Here is a 19,723-nt window from a genome sequence, read left to right as displayed (position 1 = left end):
TCTCTCAAATTTTTTTTTCTTATTTTAAATCCAAATATTGGATTATGGAGATGTACTATACAGATCCACTCTCCTTTACAAGTTAGATATCGTATATCACGCTGCCGTTTGCCTTGTCACCATGCATTGGTCTCTGTTTGTCTGAGATTTAGTTCATTTAAAAGGGCAAAATACATATTAATATTTGACATTTCAGATTCAAGCCAATGGCTCATTTCCATCTCCAGTCCCTTGACACCACAAAACACGTACACAGTTTAAAATTCCAAGATTTAGGTGCAAAATATGCTGTTATAGTCTAGGGTTGTACGGTATACCGGTATTAGTATAGTACCGCGATACTAATGAATTATATTCGGTACTATACCGCCTCTGAAATGTACCGGTACACCATCCCCCCCGCGCACCCGTCATTGTTCCTGTCGTGTCATTGTTGGTTTACGAGCAGAGGAGCGTGTTCGGCAGCGCACAATCACGGAGTACTTACAAGCAGACACGGTGTGTAGACAGAAAAGGGAGAACGGACGAATTTTGTCTTGAAAACTAACGATAAAGGTGAAGTTATAACACTGAAACGCCCTCAGGAAGAGGTGCTTTAAGATGGATAATCCCATAGGGGTGATGAAAGGATGGTCAGCGCCTGAGAGCTGCGGCCCTACCATCATGACCCCGCACTCCCTTCCCTCTGTTGCTAGATATGTCGAGATGTACGTTGTAATATGTTTGTTTGTCTAATCTTGAACGGGTTTGTGCTGAAAACAAAGTTTCGTTGTACTTGTGCAATGACAATAAAGACCTATCTATCTATCTATCTATCTATCTATCTATCTATCTATCTATCTATCTATCTATCTATCTATCTATCTATCTATCTATCTATCTATCTATCTATCTATCTATCTATCTATCTATCTATCTATCTATCTATCTATCTATCTATCTATCTATCTATCTATCTATCTTTAAGACATGGCTAGCTAGCTCGCAGCTAATGACCATCCGCAGTCGGCAGTGTTTTAGCTACTTCTAAATCACTAATCCTCGCGTCCATGGCGACAAATAAAGTGAGTTTCTTACAAGTATCATCCCTGCAGGACGAGGAATAGCTAAACATGCTTCACTACACACCGTTGCTCACCCGCGTCAAAATGTAAACAAATGCCATTTGTGGATCTACACCTGACATTCACTGTAATGATACCAAGTACAGGAGCGTATCTAGTCGATACTACTACGATATTTTTTGTCATCACAACATCTTCTTTCGTTTTTTTTAAAGTTTATATTATGTTTATAAACTCAGGAAGTACGTCCCTGCACACATGAGGACTTTGAATATGACCAAAGTATGATCCTGTAACCACTTGGTATCGGATTGATACCCAAATTTGTGGTGTCATCCAAAACTAATGTATAGCATCCAAACAACAGAAGAATAAGTGATTATTACATTTGAACAGAAGTGTAGATAGAACATGTTGGAACTGAAAATAACCAGTAAATGAACAAGTAGATTAATAATTCATTTTCTACCTCTTGTCCTTAATAATTTTGACAAAATAATAGAATGATAAATGACACAATATGTTACTGCATATGTCAGCAGATAAATTAGGAGTCTTTGTTTGTTTACTTACTAATAAAAGACAAGTTGTCTTGTATGTTCACAATTTTATTTAAAGGCCTACTGAAATGAATTTTTTTTATTCAAACGGGGATAGCAGATCCATTCTATGTGTCATACTTGATCATTTCGCGATATTGCCATATTTTTGCTGAAAGGATTTAGTAGAGAAAATCGACGATAAAGTTCGCAACTTTTGCTCGCTGATAAAAAAAAACCTTGCCCCTACCGGAAGTAGCGTGACGTCACAAGCGGTAGTGCTGCTCACAATTCCCCGTTGTTTACACCAGCAGCGAGAGATATTAGGAGCGAGAAAGCGACGATTACCCTATTAATTTGAGTGAGGATGAAAGATTCGTGGATGAGGAACGTTAGAGTGACGGACTAGAATGCAGTTCAAGAGATATCTTTTTTCGCTCCGACCGTAACTTAGGTACAAGCTGGCTCATTGGATTCCACACTCTCTATTTTTTCTATTGTGGATCACGGATTTGTATTTTAAACCACCTCGGATACTATATCCTTTTGAAAATGAGAGTCGAGAAGGCGAAATGGACATTAACAGTGACTTTTATCTCCACGACAATACATCGGCGAAGCTCTTTAGCATGAGCTAACGTGATAGCATCTTGCTTTAACTGCATATAGAAACAAAAGAAATAGCCCTCATTTGCTCATCAACACCCGTGCTCACCTGCGTTCCAGCGATCGGCAGAAGGACGAAGGACTTCACCCGATGCGTTTGGCGGCCCGGAGACGTAGGAAGTCAAGGTGAAGTCAAGGTGAAGTCGGCGGCTAGCGCGGCTAGCGCGGCTAGCGCGGCTAGCGCTCCAACAAAGTCCTCCTGGTTGTGTTGCTGTAGTCCGCTGCTAATACACCGATCCCACCTACAACTGTCTTCTTTGCAGCCTTCATTGTTCATTAAAAAAATTGCAAAAGATGTCCAGAATACTGTGGAATTATGAAATGAAAACAGAGCTTTTTGTATAGGATTCTACGGGGTACCATAACTTCCGTTACTCGGACTTCGTCACGCGCATACGTCATCATACCGCGATGTTTCAGCCGGATATTTCCCGGGAATTTTAAAATGTCACTTTATAAGTTAACCCGGCCGTATTGGCATGTGTTGCAATGTTAAGATTTCATCATTGATACATAAACTATCAGACTGCGTGGTCGGTAGTAGTGGCTTTCAGTAGGCCTTTAAGTACAAACTTGCAATAATAAACATATGTTTAATGTACCCTAAGATTTTTAGTCAAAATAAAGCCAATAATGCAATTTTTGGTGGTCCCCTTTATTTACAAAAGTATCGAAATAATTTTGGTACCGGTACCAAAATATTGGTATCGGGACAAACTCTACTTTAGACACATTTACCCTTTTGCATTTCTTGAATACATCAAACAATTGATAAAATACATATTTCACAGTATACACTTTCATGTACACCAGTCGCCTATAGACTATGATTACAGTTTTGTTTTCCAAGCAGGCAACTTTTCAAGGATTTATTAAATGCTGCCTGTGTTGCTCGTTCCCTTATGTTTACAGGAATTGTCTTCCATGTTTGACACGCTGGCTAGGAAAAGGACAGTTGCCCACACACACTTTTTCTAAACGGCACCAAACGGTCCCCCCGTGGAGCCGGACCTTGTAGGTTCTGTTGGCCTTCCTCTTCACAGCGTTTTTGAGAGGAGGTAGTGCAAGGTCATTATTGAATCGGCATACTTTATTGAGTTTCCCCAGTTGAGTAGATTGTATTTCTTGAGTATTCTGCAACGGTGACACATGATGGGCCTTTTACCGAGTACTTTTATTGCATTTTTGTAAATTACTTCCACCAATTTAAGTGTAATTACTTGTCAGTGTCCAGCTTGTGATACAGTAATTTAAAGGTGGCATTATCATTGATTCAAATACAATCTATAAAGCACTCATCGGTAAGACTCCTTTATACCTTTGCTCACTGCTAACCATTAGAACTTCCGCCTGCACTCTCCCAAAGTCCGGACTACTTTTGTTTTCTTTTCTTTTCAATTTTCTGCCTCAAACGACTGAAACATCCAGCAACAAACCAATCAATCAATCAAAGTGCATTAATATAGCCCTTAAAGGCCTACTGAAATGACATTTGTTTTATTTAAACGGGGATAGCAGATCTATGTGTCATACTTGATCATTTCGCGATATTGCCATATTTTAGCTGAAAGGATTTAGTAGAGAACAATGACGATAAAGATCGCAACTTTTGGTATCTGATTTTAAAAAAGGCTTGCCCGTACCGGAAGTAGCGTGACGTAGTCAGTTGAACATTTCCGCAAAGTTCCCTATTGTTTACAATGATGGCCGCCAGAAGTGAGAGCGATTCGGACCGAGAAAGCGGCGATTTCCCCATTAATTTGAGCGAGGATGAAAGATTTGTGGATGAGGAAAGTGCAAGTGAAGAACTAGTGGGGAGTGGAAGCTATTCAGATAGGGAAGATGCTGTGAGATATTCAGCTGGGAATGACTACAACAGTAAATAAACACAATATACTCTATTAGCCACAACACAACCAGGCTTATATTTAATATGCCACAAATTAATCCCACATAAAAACACCTAGGTGTTTTTTATGCTAGCTCCTAGCTACTAGCTCGAGCTAGTTATAGCTCGAGCGGGTTATATGGACGGGATCCCGTCCATATAACCCGCAAATACAATTCAAACACCTGCACAACACACACAATCACTCAGCCCAAAGGACCATTCACCTAACCCAAGGTTCATAAAGCTTATATATTTAACCAAAGTTACGTACGTGACACGCACGTACGGGCAAGCGATCAAATGTTTGGAGGCGCAGCTGCGTACTCACGGTATCACGTCTGCGTCTGTGTATCCAAATCAAAGTCCTCCTGGTTAGAGTCTCTGTTGTCCGAGTTCTTCGATCTTGACTGCATCTTTCGGGAATGTAAACAATGAAACGTCGGCTGTGTTGTGTTGCTGACTTCCCTCGCAAAATACTCCGCTTCGCACCGACAACTTTCTTCTTTGCTTGCTCAGCTTCTTTCTCCATAGTGCAATGAACAAATTGCAACAGATTCACCAAAACAGATGTCCAGAATACTGTGGAATAATGAGATGAAAACAGAGCTATTTCGTATTGGCTTCAATGGGGGATCATACCTCTGTTTCACTGGCTACGTCACGCGCATACGTCATCCTCCAAAGGCGTTTCCAACCGGAAGTTTAGCGGGAAATTTAAAATTGCACTTTATAAGTTAACCCGGCCGTATTGGCATGTGTTGCAATGTTAAGATTTCATCATTGATATATAAACTATCAGACTGCGTGGTCGGTAGTAGTGGCTTTCAGTAGGCCTTTAAGGCCGCCACAAATAGATTTTTCGTCTTTTATTTATTTATTTTTCATTTTTGTCCTGTCCAGCTTCTCAGGCAAATCATATAGTTGATGTAAATGCCCAATCGGCTGTTCAGATTTACTTTACAAAAGAGAAGTGTAGAATCAAGATTTTTGGAGCTCTTTGTTCAGTGGATCAGATGTTTGATGAAGGTTTGTGTCTATCTACCACCACTACTGTTTTCTGTTTATTTGTTACTGACTGTGGCAGGACACCTCTGCCTCTGTTTCACTTTATGTTGCTGGTAAATAATATGGTTGTAGTAGTAGGCTAAAATTAAATTATTTAGTATGCACTAATTAAAGGGGCAGAGCTTTTAGAGACATTTTAGCTTTTATATTTTTATAAGATATATTTTCTGTAAGAACCACAATTAATAAATATATTTCAGTGAATAACTTATTGTTCAAATCTGTATATAAATATGTATATAAAGTGTTGTAATTATATTGCAAAATGGATGGATGGATGGATGGATGGATGGACATTTAAAACAAAACTTTTGTCATTAATTAGTAAGTATATTTTTAGAGAAAATCATATCATTCTAGTAAATTATGCAAATTACTCGATGATGTCATGGTGACCACGCCCATAGCCACGCCCCCACCGCCACAGGTAGCTTGGCAATTTATGGGAAACACTGCAATCAATCAATCAAAGTGCATTAATATAGCCCTTAATCACAAATGTCTCAAAGGGCTGCACAAGCCGCAACGACACCCTCGGCTCTGATCCCACATCAGGGCAAGGAAAAACTCAATGGATGAGGTTGTAAGTTCAAACCCTGGCCGAGTCATACCAAAGACTATAAAAATGGAACCCATTGCCTCCCTGCTTGGCACTCAGCATCAAGGGTTGGAATTGGGGGTTAAATCACCAAAATGATTCCCGAGCGGGGCTACCGCTGCTGCTCACTGCTCCCCTCACCTCCTCGGGTGTGGAACAAAGGGATGGGTCAAATGCAGAGAGTAATTTCACCACACCTAGTGTGTGGGTGACTGTTAGTGGTACTTGAACGTTTAACTTTAAAAGGAAACGTGTGTGGATTTCAGGTTGCCATCAACCGTTCATTTCCTTAGTCGTCAAGTTGCAGCAGTTAAGAGAATACAAAAGGTACCCACAAGTACTAACTGACCAAGATTATTAGACATGTCGGTCCACGACGTACCAAATTCAATATGATCTACAGAATATATACGATGGGTCTTATTTTGTTTGACATTGACATTCACTCATCAAGTTCAATTCTTGTGTTTTACCTCTCTATCTATAAAATACTGTCAATTGTATTTTGTGGTTCGGTTCTTAACTATAACATTCCGGCAGGATACTGCTCCTCCAATATATCACTGGTATCAAAAAGGAAGTCTGTAGTCCGCTGCGGTCATAAAACGGATGTTGTCACTTCACCCTCTTCTCTTGTCACAATTTATTTCCCCAGATTTAGACGCTCAGTACTCACTAACCCGGGCTCAGCGTGTCAGGGCTGCCATGTTCCCAGAGACGCTGGTGGAGGGAGAGGCAGCCATTCCGGCCCAAGCAGATCCCGTGCAGCAGAGCAACGTGCAAAGACTGGCGGAGCCCTCCCAGTTGCTAAAGACAGCCATAGTCCACCTGATCAACTACCAGGATGATGCAGAGCTGGCAACGAGGGCCGTGCCGGAGCTCACTAAGCTGCTTGCAGACGATGATCCGGTACTTCCTGTCACTTTTCCTTTACTCAAGAGTTGGTCGTTCATGCATCGCCTACCTATTTCACTCAGTCTCAAAACCAGATGATTTTACATGTTGTCTTATTTGCAAACTAAGATGTGGAAAGTCTAAATATGCCCCAAGTGGAGGAGTTCAAGTACCTCGGAGTCTTGCTCACAAGTGAGGGAAGAGTGGATCGTGAGATCGACAGGCGGATCGGTGCGGCGTCTTCAGTAATGCGGACGCTGTATCGATCCGTTGTGGTGAAGAAGGAGCTGAGCCGGAAGGCAAAGCTCTCAATTTACCGGTCGGTCTACGTTCCCATCCTCACCTATGGTCATGAGCTTTGGGTTATGACCAAAAGGACAAGATCACGGGTACAAGCGGCCCAAATGAGTTTCCTCCGCCGGGTGGCGGGTCTCTCCCTTAGAGATAGGGTGAGAAACTCTGTCATCCGGGAGGAACTCAAAGTAAAGCCGCTACTCCTCCACATGGAGAGGAGCCAGGTGAGGTGGTTCGGGAATTTGGTCAGGATGCCACCCGAACGCCTCCCTAGGGAGGTGTTTAGGGCACGTCCGACCGGTAAGAGGCCACGAGGAAGACCCAGGACACGTTGGGAAGACTATGTCTCCCGGCTGGCCTGGGAACGCCTCGGGATCCCTCGGGAAGAGCTGGACGAAGTGGCTGGGGAGAGGGAAGTCTGGGCTTCCCTGCTTAGGCTGCTGCCACCAAAACCGAACGAAAACCAATTTTTCCATTTAAAATATTGTAAATGTAATGAATCTGTTTCAGACATCCAAAAATATTAAAGGAAAAACACATTTTGTAGGAAAATAATTGTGCTATTACATGCAGAAAACTATGTAAAATACAGTGGTACCCTTCGAGATCAGGGTTGGGTTAGTTACTGAAAACCAGTAACTAGTTATTATTTCAAAAGTAACTCAGTTACTTACACCAAAAAGTAATGTGTTACTGTGAAAAGTAAGTAGTTACTTATATATATATATTTTATTTTTTTTTATTTTTTTTAAGGCCCCCTTTAATGCCCTTTTAGCCTTCATTTCAGTACTGTTATTGCACTGGAGAATAATACAATGTGTTGATCAACTTGACATGTATTTGCATCACTGAACTCTGCTAAGCAATGTGGTCTACATACAACACACAAAGACAAAGATGTGTTTCAAAGGGCCAATTTGTTTCAGACCAGAACAAATTGACAAAACCATTTTAAATAGCTGCCACATAACATACATAAGTAACAAACAGCATAATAACAACATAGCTGTAAACCAAGGAAGGCACACACTACATACACAAAGCCTTACCAGGCGTTTTTTTCTCTCAAGGAATGCTGAAATAAAATCATGTCCGAAGCCCAGAACACTCTACACATTTCCCCAGTTTTAGTTTAGAGGAAAGGAAAGATTGGCCTGGCCCACTAGCATCCCTCTTTATGTTTGTGAACTTTATAGTCTATACATTTAGAGTGATGTGATAATCAAACACTCTAGAAGTCTAGAATGAAAGAGTATATAAGAGAATTGACAGAGTGTGTGTACCTTCAGTGCGCAGTGCCTCGTTAAAATCCAGCCGCTGTTGCTTAGGAGGTGAAGTGTGCCTCTCTTTACTAGCTTCGTCGAAGCATGTTGCTTTTGTAGCTGTTTCAGCAGATTTGAATTGCTAGGATAGGATCTTTGGTCCAAGACACAACTTACATTTAACTAAAATGTTATTTTCTTTGTGGTCGACAAAAGAAAAGTAGTGAGAATATCTCCATGTTAAGAAACTCGACTTCTGGCTTCGCCATGTCTTGTTAGTAAACACAGACACGCCCCCTCCCACACACACACACATACACACGTACACGCCACACGCCTCTTTTCCGGTCGCCTCTTCTGCAGCTCTCCAATAAAACACTCACAGATCTTCTCAGTTTCTAGCCGATACTACATGAAAAATAACGTAAAATAACGCAGTAACGCATCATGTAGTAACGTTAACTGAGTTACTGGATATAAAAAATAACGTGTTAGATTACTACTTACCGCTGAAAGTAATGGCGTTACAGTAACGCGTTAGTCCCAACACTGCTCGAGATTCAAGTTTATTTGGTTCTGTGACGCAGCTTTATAAAACTTGTTGTGCGAAACAGCGCTCCCCATTGAAACAAATTAAAATCAATTTAATCGGTGCTTGGGCCCCCCAAACGCCATCATTGTAACATGTTACATGCTTTTAAAAAAGAAAAACAAATGTTGAAATAATAAATATTGTATGACAAACAATACAATGGAATGTACTATACACAACTACAGTAATGTACTAATCATTTACCTTGGAGAATGGACTTCTATTGTATCTCCTTCGAGCTGCTTCTCCGTCAAACACGTCATCAGCAGCTTCTCCATATTTTCATAGGTAAATGTCCTATGTTTTGTTATTATTTTAACATCCTTGACTGGCTTTATCGACCCTGACTACTCCAGCATGGTGCAGCCTAGCAGCTGTGTCATGTTTTTTTCGATGATTTCTTTCTTTAATTCAATGAATATCATCCACATCTTCTCAGCGCTGTCCTTCGCACCTGCTTTCTTTGTTCGCATAGTTGGAAAAAACAAAGTTATGTCAATCTTTAGCTGGAGGATCTTGCTATTAGCAAATGGTTACGGATGAACATTGTTTTTCTTATTACTTTTTTGATTCAATAATAAACTACGGTTACACAGTAGGGGTGTCAAAAAATTGATTTTTCAGATTAATAGTGATTCTTATTTATAACGATACTTAATCGATTAAAAAATCCATCCATTTTCTACCACTTGTCCCTTTCGGGGTCGCGGGGGTGCTGGAGCCTACCTTAGCTGCATTCGGGTACACCCTAATCAATTTTTTATATTTTTTATTTATTTATTTTAATTTTTTTTTGCATTTTGTTTTTCTTTTTTAATTTTAATTTTTATTTTTATTGACATCCAGCATCATACATTCCTATCCATTACATACAATATTCTCATACATCATATATCTGTTGTCTGCCCTAAATGTCAAAATATTTTTTGTTTATATCCCAACCATACCACCACCCCACCCCCCCACCCCCAAAAAAGAAAGAAACAGCAAAAAAACAAAACAAAGTAGTATCTACAAATACATCAGTTAAACAAACAAAAAAAGAAATACATTAATAATAATAATAATCAGAAATAAAATAAAAATATATAAACAGATACATATATATATATTTATGTATATACATACACACATATATATATATATATATATATATATATATATATATATATATATATATATATATATATATATATATATATATATATATATATATTTATTTATATATATATATATATATATATATATATATATATATATATATATATATATATATATATATATATATATATATATAGAGGTAGTAATCCTTTTTTTTAATAGTTTTTTAATTTTTGTTATATATTATTTTTGCATTTTGTTTTTTAAATCATATTGTTAATGTAAATGCCCATACATGCTGTACATATTGACTCTAGAAAAGAGAAGTGTTGGATACTTCTCTGTTTGCGTTATTTGTATTTGACTTTAATTAAATGTTTGGGTAGAATTGTATTAAACAAAACTAGTTTACTTTTAAGTAATAAAGAAATTGATCAAAGCTGTTTTCTCTATTTTTATGGAGGAATGTAGTTAATCATAGAACTTGCATCCAATGTTATTAAAAAAAAAGTATCGATTCTGAATTGAATCGGTACCCCCGAGAATTGAATCGAATCGTATCATGTGGTCACCGTCGACTCACATCCCTAATCAACAGTAGGGAAGGGATTCATATGGCTGGGGGTTGTTAATTGTTTTGCCATGCAGTCTGCTGAAAATGATGGAAAGCACCACTTTACACAGCAACTGACGCTGTGGTCATAGTTGCAATTGCCTCAAAACACATTTTAAGATATTCAAGATTACTGCCGTCTGGTGGCTAAAGTGGATAGCGCACCCTCATAATTCGTCACTTTTCATGTGTCAGGTAAACCGCGACGATTGAGGCCATATGAATCCCCTCCATGCAGTACATTGTGATAAATAATCTGTTATAGTCAGGTTGTGTAATTCAATATATAACCTTCTAAAAATTAAGCAAAATATTGACTTCCATTCCTGGATAGCAAGCTTTGACTAATGACAAAACCACGTGTCTTGCTGCATTTACCAGGTCGTGGTGAACAAGGCCGCCATGATAGTCAACCAGCTCACCCGCAAGGAGGCCAGTCGCCGGGTGCTGGTGCAGTCCCCGGCCATGATAGGAGCGGTGGTCCGGGCCATGACGACGGCGGTTGACATGGAGACGGCTCGCTGCACGGCGAGCATCCTCCACAGCCTGTCACACCAGAGTGAGGGACTGCAGGTCATATTCAAGTCCGGAGGAATACCAGCGCTGGTTCGCATGCTAAGGTAGGACAAAACCTTGTTTTTGGTCCACAAAGTAAAATAAGGAAAAATTATTATTAGTCCAGTCCATAGTGGATCTGACATAATAGTGAGAGTCCAGTCCATAGTGGATCTAACATAATAGTGAGAGTCCAGTCCATAGTGGATCTGACATAATAGTGAGAGTCCAGTCCATAGTGGATCTAACATAATAGGGGGAGTCCAGTCCATAGTGGATCTAACATAATAGTGTGAGAGTCCAGTCCATAGTGGATCTAACATAATAGTGAGAGTCCAGTCCATAGTGGATCTAACATAATAGTGAGAGTCCAGTCCATAGTGGATCTAACATAATAGTGAGAGTACAGTCCATAGTGGATCTAACATAATATCGAGAGTCCAGTCCATAGTGGATCTAACATAATAGGGGGAGTCCAGTCCATAGTGGATCTAACATAATAGTGTGAGAGTCCAGTCCATAGTGGATTTAACATAATAGTGTGAGAGTCCAGTCCATAGTGGATCTGACATAATAGTGAGAGTCCAGTGTATAGTGGATCTAACATAATAGTGAGAGTCCAGTCCATAGTGGATCTAACATAATAGTGAGAGTCCAGTCCATAGTGGATCTAACATAATAGTGAGAGTCCAGTCCATAGTGGATCTAACATAATAGTGTGAGAGTCCAGTCCATAGTGGATCTAACATAATAGTGAGAGTCCAGTCCATAGTGGATCTAACATAATAGTGTGAGAGTCCAGTCCATAGTGGATCTAACATAATAGTGAGAGTCCAGTCCATAGTGGATCTAACATAATAGTGAGAGTCCAGTCCATAGTGGATCTAACATAATAGTGAGAGTCCAGTCCATAGTGGATCTAACATAATAGGGGGAGTCCAGTCCATAGTGGATCTAACATAATAGTGTGAGAGTCCAGTCCATAGTGAATCTAACATAATAGTGAGAGTCCAGTCCATAGTGGATCTAACATAATAGTGTGAGAGTCCAGTCCATAGTGGATCTAACATAATAGTGAGAGTCCAGTCCATAGTGGATCTAACATAATAGTGAGAGTACAGTCCATAGTGGATATAACATAATAGTGTGAGAGTCCAGTCCATAGTGGATCTAACATAATAGTGGTTGCATAGTTACTCAAATAGTGGCCTCTGCTCCTATGGAAAACCCCTCTCCTTTTCCCCCCACCTCCTTTTTCCAACATTAGGAGAAACACCGGTAGTATTGCAAGTACTTACACACTAAAACATGTTGGGTTAAAAAATAACCCAATTTTAATAATAATAAAAATAATAATATATTTTATTTGTAAAAAGCACTTTACATTGAGTAAACAACCTCAAAGTGTGACAGTGTGTTACAAAAATAAAATAAGAATAAAAAGATAATAAAAAATAAATACAAAATAAAAACTACAACAGCCAAATAGCTAGAACTAGTATGCATATTTTTAAAAGAAGGTTTTTAAACCTTTTTTAAAAGCATCCACAGTCTGTGGTGCCCTCAGGTGGTCAGGGAGAGCGTTCCACAGACTGGGAGCGGCGGAGCAGAAAGCCTGATCTCCCATAGTTCGTAGCTTTGTCCTCGGAGGTTGGAGGAGGTTAGCCTGTCCGGAGTGGAGGTGTCGTGTGGAGGATTTGGGGGTGAGTAGTTCTTTGAGGTAGAGGGGGGCATTTCCATGGAGGCACTGGTGGGTTAGTAGGGAGACTTTGTATTCAATCCTGAGTGGAACAGGAAACCAGGGAAGGGATTTGAGAGTTGGTGTGATACGGTCGTATTTCCGCACTCTCATCAGGATCCTAGCAGCACTATTCTGTACTTTTAACCCAACTGCTGGTACAGAAAAGGACGAACCCCTTATTTGAGTTATTTTAACTCAACATTTTGGGTAAATTTTTTTCAACCCAACTTTTGCATTGAAATATTTAACCAAAAAAGTTGAGTTATGATGTCCATGGTTCTCGCCCGGAAACGGGTGGAGTGCCGTCTCCGGGTTAGGGAGGAGATCTTGCCTCAAGTGGAGGAGTTCAAGTACCTCGGAGTAGGGATGATACTCGAAACCGGTTTTCCCGGTTGTTTGATAAGAAGGGGCGGTATAGCTCGGTTGGTAGAGTGGCCGTGCCAGCAGCTTGAGGGTTCCAGGTTCGATCCCCGCTTCCGCCATCCTAGTCACTGCCGTTGTGTCCTTGGGCAAGACACTTTACCCACCTGCTCCCAGTGCCACCCACACTGGTTTAAATGTAACTTAGATATTGGGTTTCACTATGTAAAGCGCTTTGAGTCACTAGAGAAAAAGCGCTATATAAATATAATTCACTTCACTTCACTTCACAACCGAGTCCTCTGACTCTAATCCCTTTTTGAGAACCGGTACCCGTTATCGAGACCACTATAGTAAAGGAAAAGAGTTGATTCTTTATTCGAATCCCGTCCCGACCAGAAATGCTCCGTGGGACATCACAATAAATGACGTCATGTAGCTCAGTCATTAGGCGCAGATAGCGAAAGCAGGAAAACAATGGACGGGAAAAAGCGCTCCAAGGTGTAATAAAGTTCAAAACAAAAGCTATCATCCATCGAATAACTTTACTGAGAGATTTTAGCAGGGTAAAACACATGACGAACACTTTTACGACCAACCGGAAACATAGCAACCAGGCTAGCAACGCACCTCCTTTACGGCAGCTGTCGCAACGTTCTTAAAACAACCGCAGCACATACATATATATACAACATATCTCCCTTTTTTAACTTTTGTTTTTCTTTCCTTGTAAACAAAACAAAATCACACTGTAGATGTGTTGTCTGTCTAATTATAAATAATGCAGACGAGGCGTGTTGGCTGAGTTCTTGACGTTTACTTTCACAGCGTGGCAACATGCAACACTTTTCGGGGCTACCGCGCATGCTCGTCACTCCCGTTGCATGCTGGGTAGTGTAGTTGTTATATTCTCTAGCTCATAACATTTTCCCCCCTATAAAGAAATAATGTTAACTCAATAAAGTGTATTTCTTTTTTTAGCTTTAACTTTTCATTTTTTAGCATTGTAACCACATTTGCAAACAACTTTTCTCTTCATAGAATGTTCTTTCAATAAAGAAATAAAGTGCAAAAATGTCAAAGCATCATAACAAACAGTTATGTTCCAATAGCAGCAGAAGTGCACTTTTTGGAGAGCTGTATTATTTTCAGTTTTGTGCCCAAGGGACTAATTTTATTTAACACTATATTATTATTTATACAACTATAGTGATCACAGAGACAGGTTGTTTTTGTGTTACTGTATATATTTGTTTCTCTGAAAAATCCCACTTAATATACTTTGGGTAACAAGAGTCAATATGTATTTATTTTATTTTATTTTTTTAGGGGGGTAACAGTCAATATTTATTTATTTATTAGATTTTATTTTTTTATTATATAATAAAAGTGAGCTTTTGTTAAACCAAATATTGTGTTTTTTTCCATATACAACAACCTATCTGGACTCGATAAGGAATCGGTTCGATAAGAGGATTCGATAATAGGCTCGAACTCGATAATTCCTTATCAAACATCATCCCTACCTCGGAGTCTTGTTCACGAGTGAGGGAAGAGTGGGATCGTGAGGTCGACAGGCGGATCGGTGCGGCGTCTTCAGTAATGCGGACGCTGTATCGATCCGTTGTGGTGTGGTGAAGAAGGAGCTGAGCCGGAAGGCAAAGCTCTCAATTTACCGGTCGATCTACATTCCCATCCTCACCTATGAGCTTTGGGTTATGACCGAAAGGACAAGATCACGGATACAAGCAGCCCAAATGAGTTTCCTCCGCCGGGTGGCGGGTCTCTCCCTTAGAGATAGGGTGAGAAGCTCTGAGAAAAAGAGTGCGGGTACTTTCCTGGCCCGCCTGCAGTCCAGACCTGTCTCCCGGACTGTTGAACGACTGAAGCTCTACATAAAACAAGAATGGAGGGAGCTCAAAGTAAAGCCGCTGCTCCTCCACATGGAGAGGAGCCAGATGAGGTGGTTCGGGCATCTGGTCAGGATGCCACCCGAACGCCTCCCTAGGGAGGTGTTTAGGGCACGTCCGACCGGTAGGAGGCCACGGGGAAGACCCAGGACACGTTGGGAAGACTATGTCTCCCGGCTGGCCTGGGAACGCCTCGGGATCCCCCGGGAGGAGCTGGAAGAAGTGGCTGGGGGGAGGGAAGTCTGGGCTTCCCTGCTTAGGCTGCTGCCCCCGCGACCTGACCTCGGATAAGCCGAAGAAGATGAATGGATGAATGGATGGAGTTATGATGTTGGGTTATTAACAACCAAACTATTGGGTTGAATTATATAACACAAAAGCTGAGTTATGCTCACCACAATGTTGGGTTATTTAGTCAAGTTAATGTTGCACGGATCGTTCTCCCAAGACGCAGCAGGAACTCGGCAGGCGAGGTGCAGGTGAGACATTGATTTATTGTCCATGAATCATGCAAAAATACAGAAAAGCGTGCCGGTAGCGCGGGCGCTATGGCGACGCTTAGCACAGGTACAAGAATCAACGATTGTTTGCACCTAATTCTGGAAGCAGAATAGAAGACGTGGTCACTGTTGCGTGACGCAAACAAGGAAGCCAGACTGATTGTGGCGAAAAACAGGAATAAGTAGCGCTCTGATTAGTGCCCAGGAGCTGGTGAGCGCCCCAAACACTAATCAGAGGCTGGTGAAACTAATCTGCAGTCACGGCAAGTAAAACACACACCCAGGGGTGTTGAAAACACAAGTGAGGTAGTCTAACTAACAGAACAAAACATGATCCGGGCAATGGATCATCATTTTACTGCTGGTTTGTCCTACTCCTTCACAACTACTTTTAAAATGATTTATAATCCATTAAAATATACTCAAAAGCAAGATATGAGTGACATTTTATTTTATTTATTTTACAAGAATTGCCGTAGTAGTTCTATACAGCATTCTCAAATATTTTCATGTACATAAGATGTGTGTGTGTGGAGGGGGGCGTGGCCTGCGGGCCTGCCGCGGAATGGGGAGTTATTTTTATGAAGAGCAATCCATTTTTGGGGTTATAAGGGTATTATTTTAACTCAATTTCTGGGTTTTCAAAACTATGAACCATTTTTGGGTTGTTTTTCAATGAGAAAACGCATTTTTGGGTAAAGGCTTTTTTTTTAAAATAAAAAATGTACTTTTTTCTTGAAGGGAATTTTATTAAGGATTCATCTCATTGACATTGTTTACAATCACACTGTGGAGGGGGGCGTGGCCTGCGGGCCTGCCGCGGAACGGGGTGTGCCAGGACCGGCCTCGAAGACAGCAACAGGTGAGTAGATGTCCCAGGTGGGCCTTGTTATCTAATCACCTGTCGCCTTTATTAGCAGCAGCCGGGATGAGACACGTAGTTGGAGTTGGAGGTGCTGCTGAGCGGACGCAGGAGAGACAGACATTTTTAATTTTTTAAAATTGGTTGGCTTTTAACACTACGTGAGTTGTGTGGTCCTCTGTTGTCCTGTGTTTTTTTTTTAATACATTTTGATTTCTATTTACTGTTTAAATTGGTTTTACCCTTTAAAATAGTTTTTAGTCATATTTATTTTTATATTGTTTTTATATTGGTTTTATATTTATTTATTTTTTGTTTTTTGTTTTTATTCAGTCATTGGTGGAGCTAAGGATAATATTTGAATATTGTTTTTAATATTGTTTTTAATATTGTTGTGCAGCACTTTGGAAACATTTTTGTTGTTTAAATGTGCTATTTAAATAAAGTGGATTGGATTGAAGAATCGTTACAAATAAGAATCACAATGTAGAGGTTGCCCTCTAGTGGGTTCTTCGGACCACCACACTCTGCTAGGAGAGCCCGAATTCAGGGTATAACACTGTTTTTATTTTCGTAAACGTGCAGAGGCTTTTGCTTTCCAGCAAAATGTCTTTCTCTCCTGCGTCCGCTCAGCAGGACCTCCAACTACGTGTCTCAACCCCGGCTGCTGCTAATAAAGGCGACAGGTGATTAGATAACAAGGTCCACCTGGGCCATCTACTCACTTGTTGCTGTCTTCGAGGCCGGTCCTGGCACACCCCATTCCGCGGCAGGCCCGCAGGCCACGCCCCCCGTAAATAATGTCAATGAGATGAATCCTTAATAAAATTCCCTTCAAGAAAAAAGTCAAATTCTTTTATCAAAAAATTAAAAAAGCCTTTTACCCAAAAACACGTTACTCATTGAAAAACAACCCGCAAATGGTTCATTGTTTTGAAAACTCAGAAATTGAGTTAAAATAATACCCTTATAACCCCAAAAATGGATTGCTCTTCATAAAAATAACTCCAAAATTTAACCCAACACTCGCAACTCATAAATTGGGTTAAATAACCCAGCATTTTTTAGTGTGTTGATATATTGTTTATAGACTGACACTAGTTAACTGCTAGCCCTGCAGAGAATCAATGCTCAGTTATTTACTGACCCAAACAAAAGCATAAGTAAGGCCTAATCTACTCAGGGTTCGCGTTTTTTTAAAAACATCATTTTGCACTTGCAATGTGATTTATTAAGGCTAAAACTGTTCTGCAAGTGAATGGGCGTGCAAACTGGCACGGAAGGCCGCGCCGCGATCAATGATGGGTGATGGATAGACAATCTTCTGTACATGTGCGTGTCAACATGTTTGGATTGTCAGAAATATAATTATTAGACATATCAGCAATACCATTTTATAATTGTACAACTTCTGTTCACGTTAGTGGCTGGTTAAAATGAATGAAATTAAACCATTTTAATGGCATTTTATTTATTTTTCTGAAATAATTTGTATTCAATATAAAGTATATTGATAATATATGATGCCTCCCATTTTCCTTCCAAAAAATATGTTTGCTTTCTTCTCCTTTCCTCTCGTTTTCAGAAAGAGGACAACTCAAGTGTGTTTAATGAAATTGAATTTAAAACATCTGTACGCACGTACAACACTTAAGACCTTTAGCATATCAGTATGTGGAATTGAATTATGGCAATAATAGAGCAAAGAAGTCAAAAATTTGTACCAATATGATCCACTTTAAAAAAACAAAACTCAAAGTCTTCACAAAGTACAAACAAGAAGAATCCTGATAAACATCTTGAACCTTATTAAAAAAGGAAATCATCTTTTTCATCTCCTGATATGAGCCATAAATTACTTAACTATTTATTCATAAGAACTATATTATTATTTATGTATTTAATAATTATTTACAGATATGTATCTATGTGTGTGTATATATATATATATATATATATATATATATGAATACATGTATGTACGTTTGTATATATATAAATATATGTAAATATGTGTATATATGTATGCATATATATATATGAGTATATATATGAATATATAAGTATGTGTGTATATATGAATATATATGAATATGTGTATATATACGTATGTACAATATATGTATGAATATATGTAAACGTGTATATATGTATGTATATATATGAGTTTATATATGAATATATATGTATGTATATATATGAATATGTGTATATTAGGGCTGCAACTAACAACTAATTTGATAATCGATTAATCTGTCGACTATTACTTCGATTAATCGATTAATAATCGGATAAAAGAGACAAACTATGTTTCTACCCTTTCCAGTATTTTATTGTGATATGTGTATATATGTATGTACAGCATATGTATAAATATATGTAAACATGTGTATATATGTATGTATATGTATGCATATGTGTAAAATGTGTAAATATATATATATAAATATATCAATGTATTCAAAAATGTGTATATGTATGTATATATGTAAAAATGTGAATATGTATGTATGTATGTATGTATATACTTATATGTATATTTATATATATGTATGTATGTATATATATATATATATATATATATATATATATATATATATATATATATATATATATATATATGCATATATGTAAAATGTGTATATATAAATATATCAATATATTCAAAAATTTGTATATGTATGTATATATGTAAAAATGTGTATATATCTATGTATGTATATATATATGTATATGTATGTTTATATATAAATGTATGTATATATATGTATATCTATATATACATGTATGTATGTATGTATGTATGTGTATATATATATATATATATATATATCTATATATACATGTATGTATGTATGTGTATATATATACATATATATATATATATATATATATATATATATATATATATATATATATATATATATATATATATATATATATATATATATATATATATATATATATATATGAATATGTGTATATTAGGGCTGCAACTAACAACTAATTTGATAATCGATTAATCTGTCGACTATTACTTCGATTAATCGATTAATAATCGGATAAAAGAGACAAACTATATTTCTATCCTTTCCAGTATTTTATTGTGATATGTGTATATATGTATGTACAGCATATGTATAAATATATGTAAACATGTGTATATATGTATGTATATGTGTAAAATGTGTAAATATATATATCTAAATATATCAT

The 19,723-nt window shown here is 38.5% G+C and overlaps 1 protein-coding gene across 2 annotated transcripts in view; it reads left to right on the top strand.

Annotated features, from left to right (window-relative positions):
- jupb (junction plakoglobin b) overlaps window positions 1-19,723 on the top strand; it is a 251,361-nt gene that overhangs the window by 137,016 nt on the left and 94,622 nt on the right. For both annotated transcript variants that reach the window (XM_062036727.1, XM_062036726.1), the window contains exons 4-5: window positions 6,479-6,732; window positions 10,961-11,199. In XM_062036727.1, the coding sequence (XP_061892711.1) occupies window positions 6,479-6,732; window positions 10,961-11,199 (493 nt within the window). The remainder of the gene's footprint in view (window positions 1-6,478; window positions 6,733-10,960; window positions 11,200-19,723) is intronic.

This window comes from Entelurus aequoreus, linkage group LG25 (assembly GCF_033978785.1).
Source record: "Entelurus aequoreus isolate RoL-2023_Sb linkage group LG25, RoL_Eaeq_v1.1, whole genome shotgun sequence".
Classification (NCBI taxonomy): domain Eukaryota; kingdom Metazoa; phylum Chordata; class Actinopteri; order Syngnathiformes; family Syngnathidae; genus Entelurus; species Entelurus aequoreus.
The sequence above is the reverse complement of the archived record's forward strand: the minus strand, read 5'-3'. Positions and strand labels throughout refer to the sequence as shown.